The following is a 14,263-nucleotide window of genomic DNA, read 5'->3' as shown; positions in this document are numbered from 1 at the left end:
TCAGCTGACTGGGTCAACGTGGTCGACTTCTGGGTAGCATGAAAGGCCTACATGAGGTTCTTGCCTATGTTAGCTCTTCATTGCTGTGATCAGAACACCCAAGTTAGAGGAGGAATAGTTTAAATTGGCCCATGGTTTCAGAGGTTTAGTCCAAGACTCCATGGCTCTGGACCCAAATGAGGCAAAACATCCTGGTGGAAGGTCGTGATGGAGGAAAGCCACTCAGCCCATGACAGCCAGGAAGCGGAGGAGTAGGTGGTGGGGGTTCAGGGAAGAGTCACCCTCCCAAGGCTGCCCCCAGTGACTTCCTCCTCCAGCCATCCCCCACCTGCCTGTGGTGGCCACCAAGACAGTCCATTCCAACCAGGGAGGGGCTGACAAATCCCATCAGTGGTCTCTGAATATTTCTGCATTTACTCAGTACAACCATGTCATCACGAGACCAGTCAATACAGTTGTGAGATTTGTCAGTTCCCTTAGAAAACAGTTTGTGTACAGGCAGGCAAAGACTAGAAGGAGAGTTGGATTTAACCAGGATATGAGTACCTACAAGATACAAGGGAAGGGAGGCTGGGATGTTGAGAGGGTGTGCCAAGGAGTGACTGTAGTGCCAGACGAAGGGACCTAGGTCGGGCAAGGAGGGGAAGGAGGTCAACGAGGGATGGCGAAAGTGAAAAGTTGGTCAGGTCCAAAGACTGAACGTCTAAGTGGCCTCGACGATGTGTTAGAGGGAGGGGACTAGAGAAAGTGACTGTATGATACGTAATCCTGAAATTACAAGTGGAAATGACAGGTTCTGGGGCACAGATGGGTAAGGTGGGGTTCAAACACAATGACAGGAGCCCAGGCCAGGTAAGGAGGCAAGGTTAGGTGGCCTGGGATCTGAGAGGCCAGGTATTAAAGGATCATCCCCGTGGATGCAGAAGTCAATAGGAATGATACAGGCGGGCGCTGGTAAGAAGAAAGGTGATTTTAATACTGAAAATCCTCAAGGATTGAGGGAGGGTAGTGAGAGAAACCAGGAGGGATGGGGGGGTGACACTGCCTGACAGTTCTGCCTTCGAAGGAGCCAAAGATGCTTATACCAAAGAAAGAGAAGTAGGAAATCACAGCGGGGGAGACACCTCGGTTTCATGCCCAGGAGTGTGAGGGAGAGACAAGACAGCCACCACAAGAGAAGGCTGTGGGGACCCCCCCCCCCCGCCACCAGGCAGCTAGGCTGTGGTTCAACTTAAAAAAAGAAAGAAATGAAGCCGACTCTCAAGGAGAGGTGGGATTAAGGGTTCTGTTGAGGACCGACCATGAACTAACTTCAGGGAGCACAAGGAAGTTCACTGAGGAGAAGGGATCAGATTAGCAGGGACGCTGTGTCTGGGAGATGAGGGTGACTTTCACTAACCGAGGACGTAGGACTCTGTGGAAGCCCCTCTCCCCTCTTCAGTGCTGTGGTGGGTTCTGTTAAGGTTGGAGAAGAACTGGGAAATTCTGACGAGGAATTGAAAGGTGGGCCTTGGGTCCGCAGCACAAGGGTCCCTTTAATGTCCCTTCCTGTCCTTTGGCTTGACCGACTGTCTACTGCCCTTAGTGGCCTCATTTCCTCCTTTCCCTAACTTGGACTCGTTGCTCTCCCTGCAGTCTCTCCCTGCCTGTGTCTCCTTCTTCTCTTTGCACCCCCTCCACCCAGGGCCTCTCAGCTCTGTCATTCTGTCCTTTAACTAGTCTTCTGTCTCCGTTCCCAGCTGGTCTCCCTGATTCACTCTCTGCGCTGTGACAGTGAGTGAGTCATCCCATCATCTCATCCCTTGCCTCAGAGAGAACTCTGCTGCACACGGGCCAGACCAGACCCCTGAACCTGAGCCAGGTGGCAGAAGCGCTGGGACGGACAGGACCTTGGCTCCCGCCTGAGCACGCGCACAACCACTGCTCGCGGTGGCTTTATCACCCAACTTCTCTGAACCTCAGTTTCCTCATCCTGAAGTGGTTGACTGATTAGAACAATTTCAACCCAGAAGAAGTTCTGTGCTATTTATTAAGAAAATGTATGGATAGCACGAACCGTAACGAGTGCAGCTTGAAAGGGGCTGATCCCTCTTCTTCTTAGCAGACCTGAAGGACCACTGAAGACCGATCCCCGCGGTCTTTCTAGTTTCATCTCTAAACAGTCCCTTTATCTTCCTCTCCACCCTCGCTCTCTGGCCTCCACTCTGCGCCCATCCCCATCCAGGAACCCAGTGCCACCTAAATGCCAGTCTATATTAAAATGCTCCTTGCTTTCAGAGGTCACCTCCCGGCCACTTGCTTCTTGCCATGTTGCAATGTTTGTCTGTCCACCTGAGGGGCTCTTCCTTGCCCTTCTTTGCTCAGCTCGGGAAGGTGACTCTGGGTGAAGCTTCCCTGACTCCCAAGGTCGCTGGTGCTCCTCTGGAGTGTTTCGAGCACACACCTCTCTCACAGGGCTTGTCATCTGCACTGTAATGGCCGGTTAACGTGATTATTTCCACCTGAGATTCTCAGGTCCTCGTGAGAGAGATTGAGTCCTGTTCAGCTCTGATTCCCTGTAAGAGCGCAGAGCTAGCTGCATTGTGGGTAATGAGTAGACCCCTCATTGCCAAATGAGGAATGGACGAAGAGAGTCCCTAGACCTGGCGTTCCCCACATGCCTGAGGCTGGTCTGCTCAGGGCTGTGCAAAAGCATGTGAGCGTGGTTAGTGGAAAGAGGAAGCTCCTCAAGTTTCCTCTAATTCCAAGAACTCCAACCCAGGCATCTGGGCTGGTGAAGGATGGTCCTGCTCCCGGGTTGCCCCCTCTGTTTCCTTTCAGAACACGAGTCTCTTCTCTCACCTCCGCTGCCTCACCTTCCTGCTTCTCTTGTCTGAGAGTCACCATCTGTTGATTCCAGGCCTTTCTGGGCCTCCGGGGTTTCTTCGTGTAGCTTTGCCTTACAGCAGTACTGATGCTGTCCCTGGCTGCACATCACCTTTCTCATTCACCCGTCATCCAGTGCCACCAGGGCAGGGACACTTCTTGTTCATTCATGTGTCACCCCTGTGAGAAGGTGCTTGATAATCATCTAGGATCTCAATATTGTAAATATCTGCAATCGCCCTTGGATTTTTCTTCCTCAGTGGCACAGTTCTCAATTCTCTTGAGGAAAAAAAAAATGTGGTCCAGAGTCCACAGTACAGAAAGTGGGGCTTCAGGGTCTCTACCATGCCCACCTCTTCAGTAAAGCCGTGGTGGTGGAGCGGACGGCAGGTAGGCGTTGAAAACCACATCTATCATAAAGCCGGTGGATGCATAGCTCATAAAACCACGAGCAAACAAGGCTGATGTCCCGCCCTCTCCTACCTCCACCGTCCAAGTCTCAGTAGTTACAGATCCACTTGGAAAGGGGCAGTACCCTGGCCACATCCGCAGCCCATCCTCACTAGCTGATGTCTTTTGTGAGTGCCGTGGCACCTGCCCTCTCCCTCCCTTACTGAACGTGCCTTAGCGATGGTCGAGCTGGCTGCCAAAAGTCATTACTCTGGATGGGGTGGGTGGGGTGAGGGAGAGGGCTCTGCTCATGAGAGCAAAGTCCTCCAAGGTGTCTGCCTGGTTTTGTTTCTCTAAGCAAATGTGCACTTACCTTTTAGTCTCTCTTAGCAACTTCTTTGCACTAATGTTGAGAAAGAGGTGCCCTGCTCCCGCCTGTTTATCTAACACCTTCCTCTGGGACCCCACTGAACATTGCTGTTGGTAGCAAGGTTTACCCTCATCAGCACACGCTTCTGTCATAGGTTTTGTCACCTTGCAGTTCAGCAGTTCACATGCGGCTGTCTCCCTCCCACACCCATGACACTACACCCCGGAGCCCCAGGTCTCTATGTCATGCACATGGCCCTCAGCCCCTTGATGGGGTCTGGCGGGTGAAAAGACACTCAGTGGCAGCTACAGGGCAGGCTGCAGGTTAGCGGGAAACCAACTTCCTGAGGTGCAAAGGGTCGTGTTTGGACTCTTGAGCCTTGACATTTACTATTTCTATGACCTTAAGGAGTCATTGAACTCTATTTCGCTCCTGTATGACCCTAGTGGCCAGCTGTTTACACTCAGATAATTTACCCAGCATTTATACTCAGAAAATACGGCTGCACTGGTTTTAAAAACACTGAAGCACTTCCATATACTTCATCCCCCTGTGTGCCTGCCCCAGGACTGCCAGGCCTCCTTTTCACAGCCGAAAAAGGGCAAATGCACCCCAGGAGGTCTGCTGGCCTCTGCCTGGGCACCGAGGCTGGCTTCCCTTCTGGGTGGTCCATGCACTCCTCCCGTCCTACCTCATGGGTACAACAGTGACTGTCACCTCTGACTCTGCCAGTGTTGGAGTGACACCAAATGATATAGTTCCCATGCAAACACCTCACAAACTGTAAAGGGCTGTACACATATGTGTCCTCTCTGTAATTCCCTGGGAGAGATCAGAGCCATAAGGAAGGAAGAGAACCTTTTCCTTAGAGCTCTGTTTAGTCAAAGGGTGTGGTAGGATTTGGTGGGGACATTATGAGATGCTCATGAGCTAACTGAAGAGAACACACAAAAGCTCAGCTGGACCCCTGGTTGGTCAAAGGGAGCATGTCCTCATCTTTAAAATGACTTGTGGGACTCCCTGCCACAGCAGCCTGGGCTTCTCTTTGCAGCCCCGGTCAGCACACACCATCGACTGGGCGCTCCAGGTCCAGCCCCAGTGCTCACAAGTAGAAGCCCATTTACTGCGCAGGGCACATTGCAGGTGTCCCCCCACCCCCCACCCCTGGATAGGACAGAGCAGTCTTGGGGTGAGGACAGGGGCAGGAGAGTGGGCTCCCAGAGTGAGGGTTTGCATGATCTGGTATTTACGGAAAATCGGATGTGCTAATGAACCCGAGATCCATCAGGGCTCTCTGGAAGCTGGATGGTCTCTGTCCACAGACCAATTAGCACACAATTATCTTCCCTTTCTGGGGCTCTCTTTGAACATGGTGCCTGAGTGAACTGCACTTTCCCTTGCCTCTTTGGGCCTCTTTACAATCTGCCAGAGCTGTCTGCCTTCTCGGAGGAGAAAACTCTAGGATTCTCTTGATGGACCCTTCAGAAGCTCTATGGCTCTCACCACACCGGGGACGACGTGAGGAGGGGGCTTCTCAGCTGTTCTGTTTACTCAGTCACTGCTGGGCAGTACCTGCCAGGAAACCTTGGCCAGTTCCCTCTCTTCTTCCCATCTCCCTACTTTCCCAGGGAGGAGAGAGATGGTCTTAGAGAACAGCAACAAAAAGAGCTAAGTCATTAGGGTTTCCTGAAACCTGACCAAGCCGTCCCCACCCGTGGAGATCTGGCTCTGATGCTCCCCGACATCAGGAGATGAGCGCGAGGGTCAGGGTGAGGTCTCTTCCTCCTCCCCATCCAGTTAACAAAGGGGAGCTACACACACCCTCGCAGGGACCTGCCCGATTGTCTTCTTGTGGAATCAGACTGGTGGAATCATGTCAGGGCCAGTTCCAGAATGGTGAACAAAATGGCAGAGGGGAGCAGATGGACCCTGGGTGGGAAAAGGAGTGGGGTAAGGGAGGGGACGGGAACCTTCCTATTGTGGCTGTCCTCTGGCCTGTCTCCCTCCTGACCTTTACATAAAGCTTGTTAGCTCCCTCCCTGCCTAGACCTGGTTGGTGAGTGATCAGTTCTGGAGTGGGTAAGTGGGAAAGCCAAAGCAAAACTTAGTGACCAGCTCACTTGGAGGCAGAGACAGGCCAGTCTCCCCAATACCACACCCACCGTCGTACCCCTGCTGTCCCGCCCACCCTATTCCAGGAAGGACAGGCTTCCCCAGAGTTGCTAGGCTCTCTCTTGGCCATAGCTCTTCTTGTAGGAACTCTTACTCCATCTAGAAAGAGAAGACTTGGCTTTGGAGTGAGTCAGGCTTCGTCTTCCCAGTCCAGTGTGACTACTAGCTACTCACCCAGTAAGAAATATTGAGACCCCATGCTGTGGAGGGAAGCAGGTCCACGCGGGAGACCCCAAACACGCTTCCACTTGTCTAAGCTTTTTACAGGCAATGACTTGGTCTTATTCATCTATGGTTTCTTGATATCCCTTAAACATTTGTTAAATAAACAAATAAGTGAATGAAGAATGAAAGAATAAGTCAAATGAGTTGTGGCCCTGCTGGTGAGCAGCTGAATGACCTTGAGTGCATTGTTTAACTCGACTGGGTCTTGGTTTCCTGATCTGTAATACAAGGATAAAGATCCTGACTTCACGTCAATACAATTTATTTTCCCCATGTCAACATGCTGAGGAGCCGGCAGATCACGATATACATTGGATGGACTGGTCTGTTTAGAATTCTTTTTTTTTTTTTTTTGAGAGTGATGGCATCTTAAGTGGTTTCAGCCCTCTTTACTTTCTGCGGCCCTTTGACCTGCTTTCTCAGGAGACAAAAAAGGTATTGAGCTGGAGTCGGAGGCTCAAAAGCTAAAATCCTCACTAGCCCTGTGGTCTCGGGAGCTGCAATTCTCTGAACCTCGGTCTCCTCTCTGGAGGGTGGCGGAGGTGAGATTTGTCCCTGTGAGCTCCTGTGAAGGTTCAGTGGAATGGAAGACTCCGAGAGGCCGCCTGTGCTCCTGTCCTGGTCTGGGTCCTGCTGCTCACCCACCGGGTCTTGCTGCCTCTCAGGTGCTGTGTGTGCTGCGCCATGGTCTGGGTCTCAGTCACCTTTCTTTCTTCTCTCCCTCTCTCTCCCCTCCCCCGCCTGCTTGTCTTTCCAGAACCCTGTACGGCTCCCCCTCTCCATAAAGCCTTCTGGGCCTGCTGGAAGCTCCAAGGATCTCTCCTCTCTCCTGCTGTAGTTTTAGTCAGCGTAGGGCTGCTTCTCCCTTGGCTACTCCGCTACTCCGTCCCTTGTGCATTTTTAAAGTGCAAGCAAAGCCTGCTCTGTGATGTGCTTGCGGGTTGGCGTGCCCCAGGGTGACCAGCAGGGTGCTACACCTGTGCTATGCACTTTTGAGCCCAGGTGCTGTAGATCTCACTGCCCCATCTGTCCCCTCCCTTCCTGACCTGCCCACTTTCTACATATCCTTAGGGACCAGCTCAGATGGAATTTCTTCAGCCTCTGTGCAGAGCTATATGTTCCTCAGGGCTCCTTCTGCCGCATTCTTATAAGTATCCCCCACCCCCAGGACTCATTGTGTAACTTGTACATCTTTGTGTCCACCTGGCAAAGCCTAGAACACTTTCCTCATGCGTTCTCTGAGTCATTGAGTACTTACTGTATGCCAGGCACTGAACTAGCTGCTGTCAATCACATGGTAAGAAAAATAATATGAGCTCATCTCTGTGGAGGTCATAGTGTGTGGGGTCCAGGCATGAACCAGCCCCTCCCAGAAAAGGATCTGAAACTGCAGCTCACGCAGCAGCAAAACAGAGGTGCCTGGAGCTCCAAGAGGAGGTCCTAGGTGTCAGGGTGCACTTCCTTGAAGAACTCCAGCCAGGTACTCCGTGAATGTGTGATGAATTGTGTGGAACTGAACAGTGGCTGCTCAATAAATACTCGTTGATTGGTTGATTGATTGTTGGCAAAGACTTCAGGGATCCTGAGAAGAAAGGGCCTCGGGTCCCCATCATTCTTATTACATAATTATTTTAGTGCATTTAAAGCTCCCCATTTTTCATCTGATACTTTAAACATCAGGGAAAACTGATGGGCCAACTTTATAATATTTTAAAATGGCTCTATGGTGTTTTGCAATATTACATGGCTATAAGAGTTTATGTATATTTAATACACTTATTAAAATATGCAGCGAGCCCATGGCTGATTTTCTCTAAGGACATCTCGGTGTTGAGGTGGGACTTAAATGTTTAATACTAATAATAATACTCATATATTTCTCTAGTGCTTTTCATTCTCAGGATCCCTAAAGCCTGTGAGCCCCACATCAGGTGGCTGCAGCTGGGCTCAGCAGCAGGCTCACAGGGACCACATCTGGCCCCCACCTTCCTCTGGGGGTGGGGGAAAGGGGTGACTCTGACTTACAGATCTCACCTCTTCTACAGCTTCCTCAGCCCCCATTGCATTTCCTCTTCCCCAACACAGATTCCCTTTAGCTGTTTCTGGAAGGCTTCTCCTTAATGTGACACCGGGCCACCAGCTATACCTCAGAGACACTCCCTGTCTCGAGACAAGGAAGCAAAGTGACTGTGTTCTTTTGGTTAGACAGGGACAGGATGGGAGTCTCGATTGGATGACTGGAGAAGGAGAAGCTCCCTCCTGTTTCCTCAATCCATATCCTGCCCCTTCCTTCTCTAGGTCACAGAGACCAGGACCGGTCCTCTGGGTTGCAGCAACTATGACAATCTGGACTCGGTCAGCTCTGTCCTGGTGCAGAGCCCAGAGAACAAAGTGCAGTTACTAGGTAAGCAGCTCCGTGACGGTTTTCGTACTGCTTACACCCGGTGGGAAACCCGGATCTCCAAAGAGCTAGGAAAGGTCCTGCCTTCCCATTCGGTGAGGCCCTTCTTGCAACAAGAACCACCACAAATTCTAGGACCCATATTTAATAACTTTCCATCATTCTTTTGAGAAGACTCCTGATGCCCTCCACCGAAGACCCACTGATCCCACCACTTACACCTAAATCCTCCCATCTCATATTCCTCCTCAAAATCCCCGACACCATCCTAGAAGGAATGGCACTTCCATCCTTAGAAGCCTTGACCTAGTTCAGTGATCTGCTTTGTTACTCGGAAAGGCTCTCTGCTTTATCCTAAAGACTTGCAGAGGAATAACTGGTCTTTGCAGAGTCATTAGGAGGTCACCACCTTTAGCTCAAATAAGAGATCTACAAACTTTGGGACCACTGGTTACTGCAACAGTGACCTGGGCATGGCTCCTGCTTTCTGTTATTAGTTTGTGGTCTTCCAAGGAGCTTCAAAGTCAGGGGGAGAGTTTGAGAGGAACTGGAGCCTTTTGACTGGAGACAGAAGGAGAACTGGGAAAGAAAAAGGCAAGGAAACCATGCTAGGTCTGAGGGCTGGAGATAAGGGGAGGCCACATCCTGGGCCCTCCATTCCCCAGGCATCTTACGGGAAGAGCCATGCAAACTGAGTCAGGAAGAAAAGCTCATTTTTCTTACGGCCTAACTGAATTGGACTCTGTTTAAGATATTATTGTCTCAGCATTACAAAATCAATAGCCCTCACCCAGGATCTACGATTACAAATTCCAGGCAACCTGAGCCAGATGCAAACCAGTAATGCTTTAGGAATCCAGAAATATATAATAAAGAAGAGTAAAACGCGATTTTATTTAGGGCTACCTAATACAATTAGCATCTCTCCTCCCCGTCCCTGCCAGGGCCGGGTGTGTGTCTGGAAATTAGTGATGAGTAAAGTTCAAAAAGTCTAGTGGTTCATTTGGAATCGTTGATGTCATTGAATTTTATAGCTATCACTCACGCAGAAGTTGCTCGGGGCACTTATTTTATAGCAATGGGAAATGAGAATATGCTAAGGAGGAGGAGGGTCCTGGGGGTGGAAGGAGAGGGTGTGTGGGGACGATGTTGTAGTGCCTTAGTGGCACAGAGTCAGGAAAGGACTTCAGGAGCAGTTCTGAATAGGAAGCAGACCTCAAGCAAGAAGAACAACAAATGTCCACTGTGGCTGACAATTTTAAGTTATAGTTTGAGATCTGCCAAGGCTGGGATAAACATTTTAGACAGTGTGATTTACTGCCAAGGTCAAGGACAAGGTCAAGGGTGTGAAAATAGAGCTAGCATACTTTTGAGATAAAAGGAGCCCTTATATTCAGACGTCCCCAATCCCTCGCTCTCCTGGCATAAGTTCCCACAGGGTTCCTACTGCGGGAGCTTCCTGCAGATCTGACTTTGACCATGGCCCAGGCCGCATCCCAAGGCACAACCATCCTTCATTCTCCATTGGTAGGCTTCCAACAGCTACCCTGTCTGTGGCTTGAAGCCAACCAGGAGTATGTTCTGCTGCTGGTAAATTGACATCCATCATAGATGGGTGAAAACACTGAAGCTTGGAGAAATGTAGTGTTTAATATCCAAGATTAGAGGAAGCCAGTTGGAAGAGATCTGAGAGCCATTCAGATCTATCAGTCCTGACTGATCTGGGGGCACTGACCACCATCCTGTTTTCAAGTTTCCTTAAGAGTTCAATCATATGAGGATGGGGAAGCCATTCCCAAGCACGTGATATGGTGGGACAAGGACAGAGTCTGCCACCAAGCAAATTCTACCAGTTCTGTGACTTGGGAAGGCCATTGTCTTTGGGCTTGAATCCCTTATCTATAAAAACCATATGGTATAGGGGCTGGGGATACAGTTCAGTTGGTAGAGTGCTCATTTAGTATACACAAGATCCTGGGTTCAATCCCCAACACCACAAAAAACAAAAACAAACAAACAAAAAACAGTATAGCTGGGTGCAGGGCTGTGCACCTGTCATGTCAGCTACTCGGGAGGCTGAAGTAGGAGGATCACAAATTTGAGGCCAGCCTGGGCAACTCAGTGAGGCCTTATCTCAAAATAAAAAAAATAAAATAAAATAAAAAGGACTGGGCTGGTAGCTCAGTGGAATGCCCCTGTGCTCAATTTCTAATACATTACCGAAATAAATAGAAACCGCAGCATGATGATCATGAGTGTTACTAGCAGTCACCCATAGAAGGTACTGGCAGAGTTGAAGAGTGAAGTTCACTGGCCACTGTTTCTAACCAGGGCAGCCTCCTTAGTCATCAGGGCTGGGATGGGACACCAGGAGAGTCAGATCCAGGAATGCCCTAGCAGCCTACTGCAACCTCAGTTAAGCTAGAAATAGGATGGCCGTCGGAGGCAGAGCCGACCCTTCAAGCCTCGACTCCTCCCCCATGAGAGTGTAACATCTTTCTGTTCTCCGTCCTAGAAATGCTGACACGTAGCCAACAAGCTTGTTCTTGCAAATGCACAGTCTCAATTTGGCTGGTGTGAGGGGTCAAGTTAACTGTTGGGCTTTGGTGCTCCCTGTCCACGTTTTCAGTTCACTGGGGCAGGGATACCCCTCTCTCCCAAACGGCACAGTAGGATCAGGCCCCGGAGGGACCATTCTTGAGCCCAGGACTCACAAGTCAGCAGAACTGCAGCTCAGGTTCCTGCAGATCGGGGTGTGGGAACTGAGTCCCCACCGATTCTGCCCAGTGATTCCTGGACACACCCCTTCCCCAGGCCTGCAGGTGCTGCTGCCCGAGTACCTGCGTGAGCGGTTTGTAGCTGCGGCCCTGAGCTACATCACGTGCAGCTCTGAGGGGGAGCTGGTCTGCAAGGAGAGTGACTGCTGGTGCAAGTGCAGCCCCACTTTCCCAGAATGCAACTGCCCGGACGCCGATATCCAGGCCATGGAGGACAGCTTGCTGCAGATCCAGGACGCCTGGGCCACTCACAACCGGCAGTTTGAGGAGTCAGGTGAGCAGCCGGCTGGCCCAGAATCCCTCCCTGCCAAAGAGGGGCAGACTGTGAAGTGCAATGGCAAGAACACAGTGGGTTTGGCTTGGAACCCAACTCGGTCACTATCTCCGTGGCCTTAAGCTGGTAGGATCAGAACCCAGAGTCTCAGAAGCTTGAGTTTTTCTTTATGTAAGTAGATATAATCTGGACCCAAGAAGTGTGTTTTAAAGACTTAACAAGCTATGATAAATATCACCGAGGTCAGAGCTTGTGGGTCTTGTTTGCTACTGATCCTGCAGTTCCTAGAACAGAGCCTACACACAAGGGGCACAAGAAATACTTGCTGAATAAACCCAGGGTGTAGACTGGCTCCAGGAGGCACTGGTGGAAGCTAGTGGTTGCTTGTTGTGTTATAACTGATAGCAATGTCACCTGGATTCTAAGGAATGGGTTTTGCATCTTTACCTAATTATTGGCCAACTTGAAGACCATGGGTTGGCTGGATGCCCCTTCTCATGTTCCAGTTTCCCCGTCTGTGAAAGAGCGAGGTGGTGTGAATCACTTGGGGGAAGTAGCTAAGAAGAACACCACAGCACGTAGCCCATGCTTTGGGCAGTGATGGTGGGCTATATTCCAGAACATCATTTCAGGCCCTCACCACGGGAGCTACTCTCAGGAGTATACGAGAGTGTCAGCCCCCCACCAGGGAACCTGATGGTTACGGGCATCAAGTAAAAGCAGAGCCGAGGAGAGGGACCTGAGCATGAGTTCAGAAACACCGTGTGCCCGAGAGCTCTGAGGAGGGCGCAGGTAGGAGCAGGGAACCCCAAAGCACAGGGCTTCCAGATGGGCCACAGGAAAGAATGGCCATCTGACCGCGAGGCAGAGAGAAGGGTGTGCAAGGAGAGCCTGTCAGCAGGGACTGAAAGGTCTCTAAGATTTCTGAGCCGAGCACGGCACTGTCCTTGGCCTGCCTGTGGCACGCTCCCCGCGTCCATCAGGACGTCCCCATGCTATCGAAGATCAGCCTGAGACGGTGCTGCGGATACTCACAGGGAGGTGTAAAGCGGGGAAGAGATGCAGCCCAAGGCCATGACCAAGAGCAGGACCTCTGGCCCTCCAGGTGGTGGCAGAGATCTGTTTTGAAGTTCAGAAAGGGGTAGGAAGGATAGAAAACTCCTGAAGCCGTGTTTCCTGGTGTGTTAATTGTTTATCAATAAAGCCATAATTAGTAAAGTGGCAGAAGAACCCAGGACATGGACGTGAGCCTCCTTCATGCAGGGACCCTCAGGGGTCCCTGGTCTGGGAGCACCGCTGCCTCCCAGCCCTCGGCACAGCTGTGCCTCCGTCAGCTCCTGTTTTCTTACCCACAGAAGAATTCCAGGCCCTGCTGAAAAGGCTGCCCGATGACCGGTTCCTGAACTCCACAGCCATCTCCCAGTTCTGGGCCATGGACACTGGCCTCCAGCACCGCTATCAGCAGCTGGGAGGCAGCTTGAAAGTGCTGTTCAAGAAGACCCATCGGATCGTCCGCCGCCTCTTCAACCTCTGCAAGCGCTGCCACCGGCAGCCTCGCTTCCGCCTTCCCAAGGAGAGGTGAGCACCCTGGCCCAGAGCCAGAGCGCAGCGCCCCTGCCATAGCCCAAAGGACAGGGGACCCGTGTCCAGCAGGGAAGGTCAGAGAGTGAGACACACACAGCCATTTGATTCCCATGATCATGACCTTCTCACAAGGGCAGTTCCCAATGGTGAGTTGTGTCTGAAGTTAAAAAGAGAGAGACTAATTTTACTTGTATCTAAATTATAGTAGATTCAAATACTGTTCTAATAGTACCCTCATTCTCACTCATTTCCACTTTAACCAGTCTTTTAAGAAAGAGAGGGGTGGAGTTAAAGCTCATACACCAGTTGCATATGATAAGAAAGACACATTGGGTTGTCCAAACAATGGGCTGCTTTGGTCACAGGAAGAAGGAATTCCGAGTCCCAGGCCCTCGAAGACATAGCGGGCCATGTTGTCCCAGGCATCATCACCCACCCATCCATTCCTTCATTCCAGGGCTCTTATTAACTTCATATTCCATGGCCGGCTACTTAGCTGCAGGGAATATTACTGAGTAGGAAAGATTTAACAAACACACAGAAACATAAAAACTAGAAAATTGTAACTATGGGGCAGCCACTTATATTCTCTGTGGCAGAACATAAATCAAAGGAAAGGTCTCCAAGAGGCACAGACCAGAGAGGGAAGACTTCTTGGAGAAGGGCGTGTTGGGCAGGTTGAGCAGGAAGAGATAGAGACTGTCTGGTTCACAGAGGGGAGACAGCGTTCTAGAGGGGGAGCCCGGCTACAGGAGTCCAGGGGTTGGGCTCTACTTGAAGCACACAGGTGAGTGGAGAGGAAGGGTCAACAGGATTTTTGAGAGGGTTCATTTGTTTTCAACAACTAAGTACAAATGGCTCCCACCTACCAGAAACAATCTTGATCTCTGGGAAGATGCTGGTCACTAACACAGTGCCCCGGTCTCCCTGTGTTTGCAGGAGGGAAGTGGTCTAGAAGCCAGGAAACAACAGCAAACACAATAATTTTGGACACTGAGAATGACCATAGGTTGAATGACAACAAGGTTGGTTCCTTCAAATAGGATGTCAGGAAAGACCTCTCTGGGGATGTAGCAGAACTTCAGGAGAGTCAGTCCTAGGAGATTCCCAGTCCTGGTGAGGAGTGATTGCAGCCGAGCAGATAGAAAGGAGAGAACCCTTGAAGTGGGGAAGAAGTCAGCAAGAAGTTGTTGGAGTATTGGAGC

General features: G+C 50.8%; 1 protein-coding gene across 1 annotated transcript in view; it reads left to right on the top strand.

The window, feature by feature from the left end:
• The window catches only part of Brinp2 (BMP/retinoic acid inducible neural specific 2), a 95,180-nt gene that overhangs the window by 79,497 nt on the left and 1,420 nt on the right, over positions 1-14,263 (top strand). The window contains exons 5-7 of the mRNA XM_076831979.2: positions 8,321-8,426; positions 11,238-11,474; positions 12,830-13,052. Coding sequence (XP_076688094.2) covers positions 8,321-8,426; positions 11,238-11,474; positions 12,830-13,052 — 566 coding nt within the window. The remainder of the gene's footprint in view (positions 1-8,320; positions 8,427-11,237; positions 11,475-12,829; positions 13,053-14,263) is intronic.

Source organism: Callospermophilus lateralis, chromosome 13, assembly GCF_048772815.1.
Source record: "Callospermophilus lateralis isolate mCalLat2 chromosome 13, mCalLat2.hap1, whole genome shotgun sequence".
Taxonomy (NCBI): domain Eukaryota; kingdom Metazoa; phylum Chordata; class Mammalia; order Rodentia; family Sciuridae; genus Callospermophilus; species Callospermophilus lateralis.
Note: the sequence above shows the minus strand (reverse complement) of the source record. Positions and strands in the feature narration are given on the sequence as shown.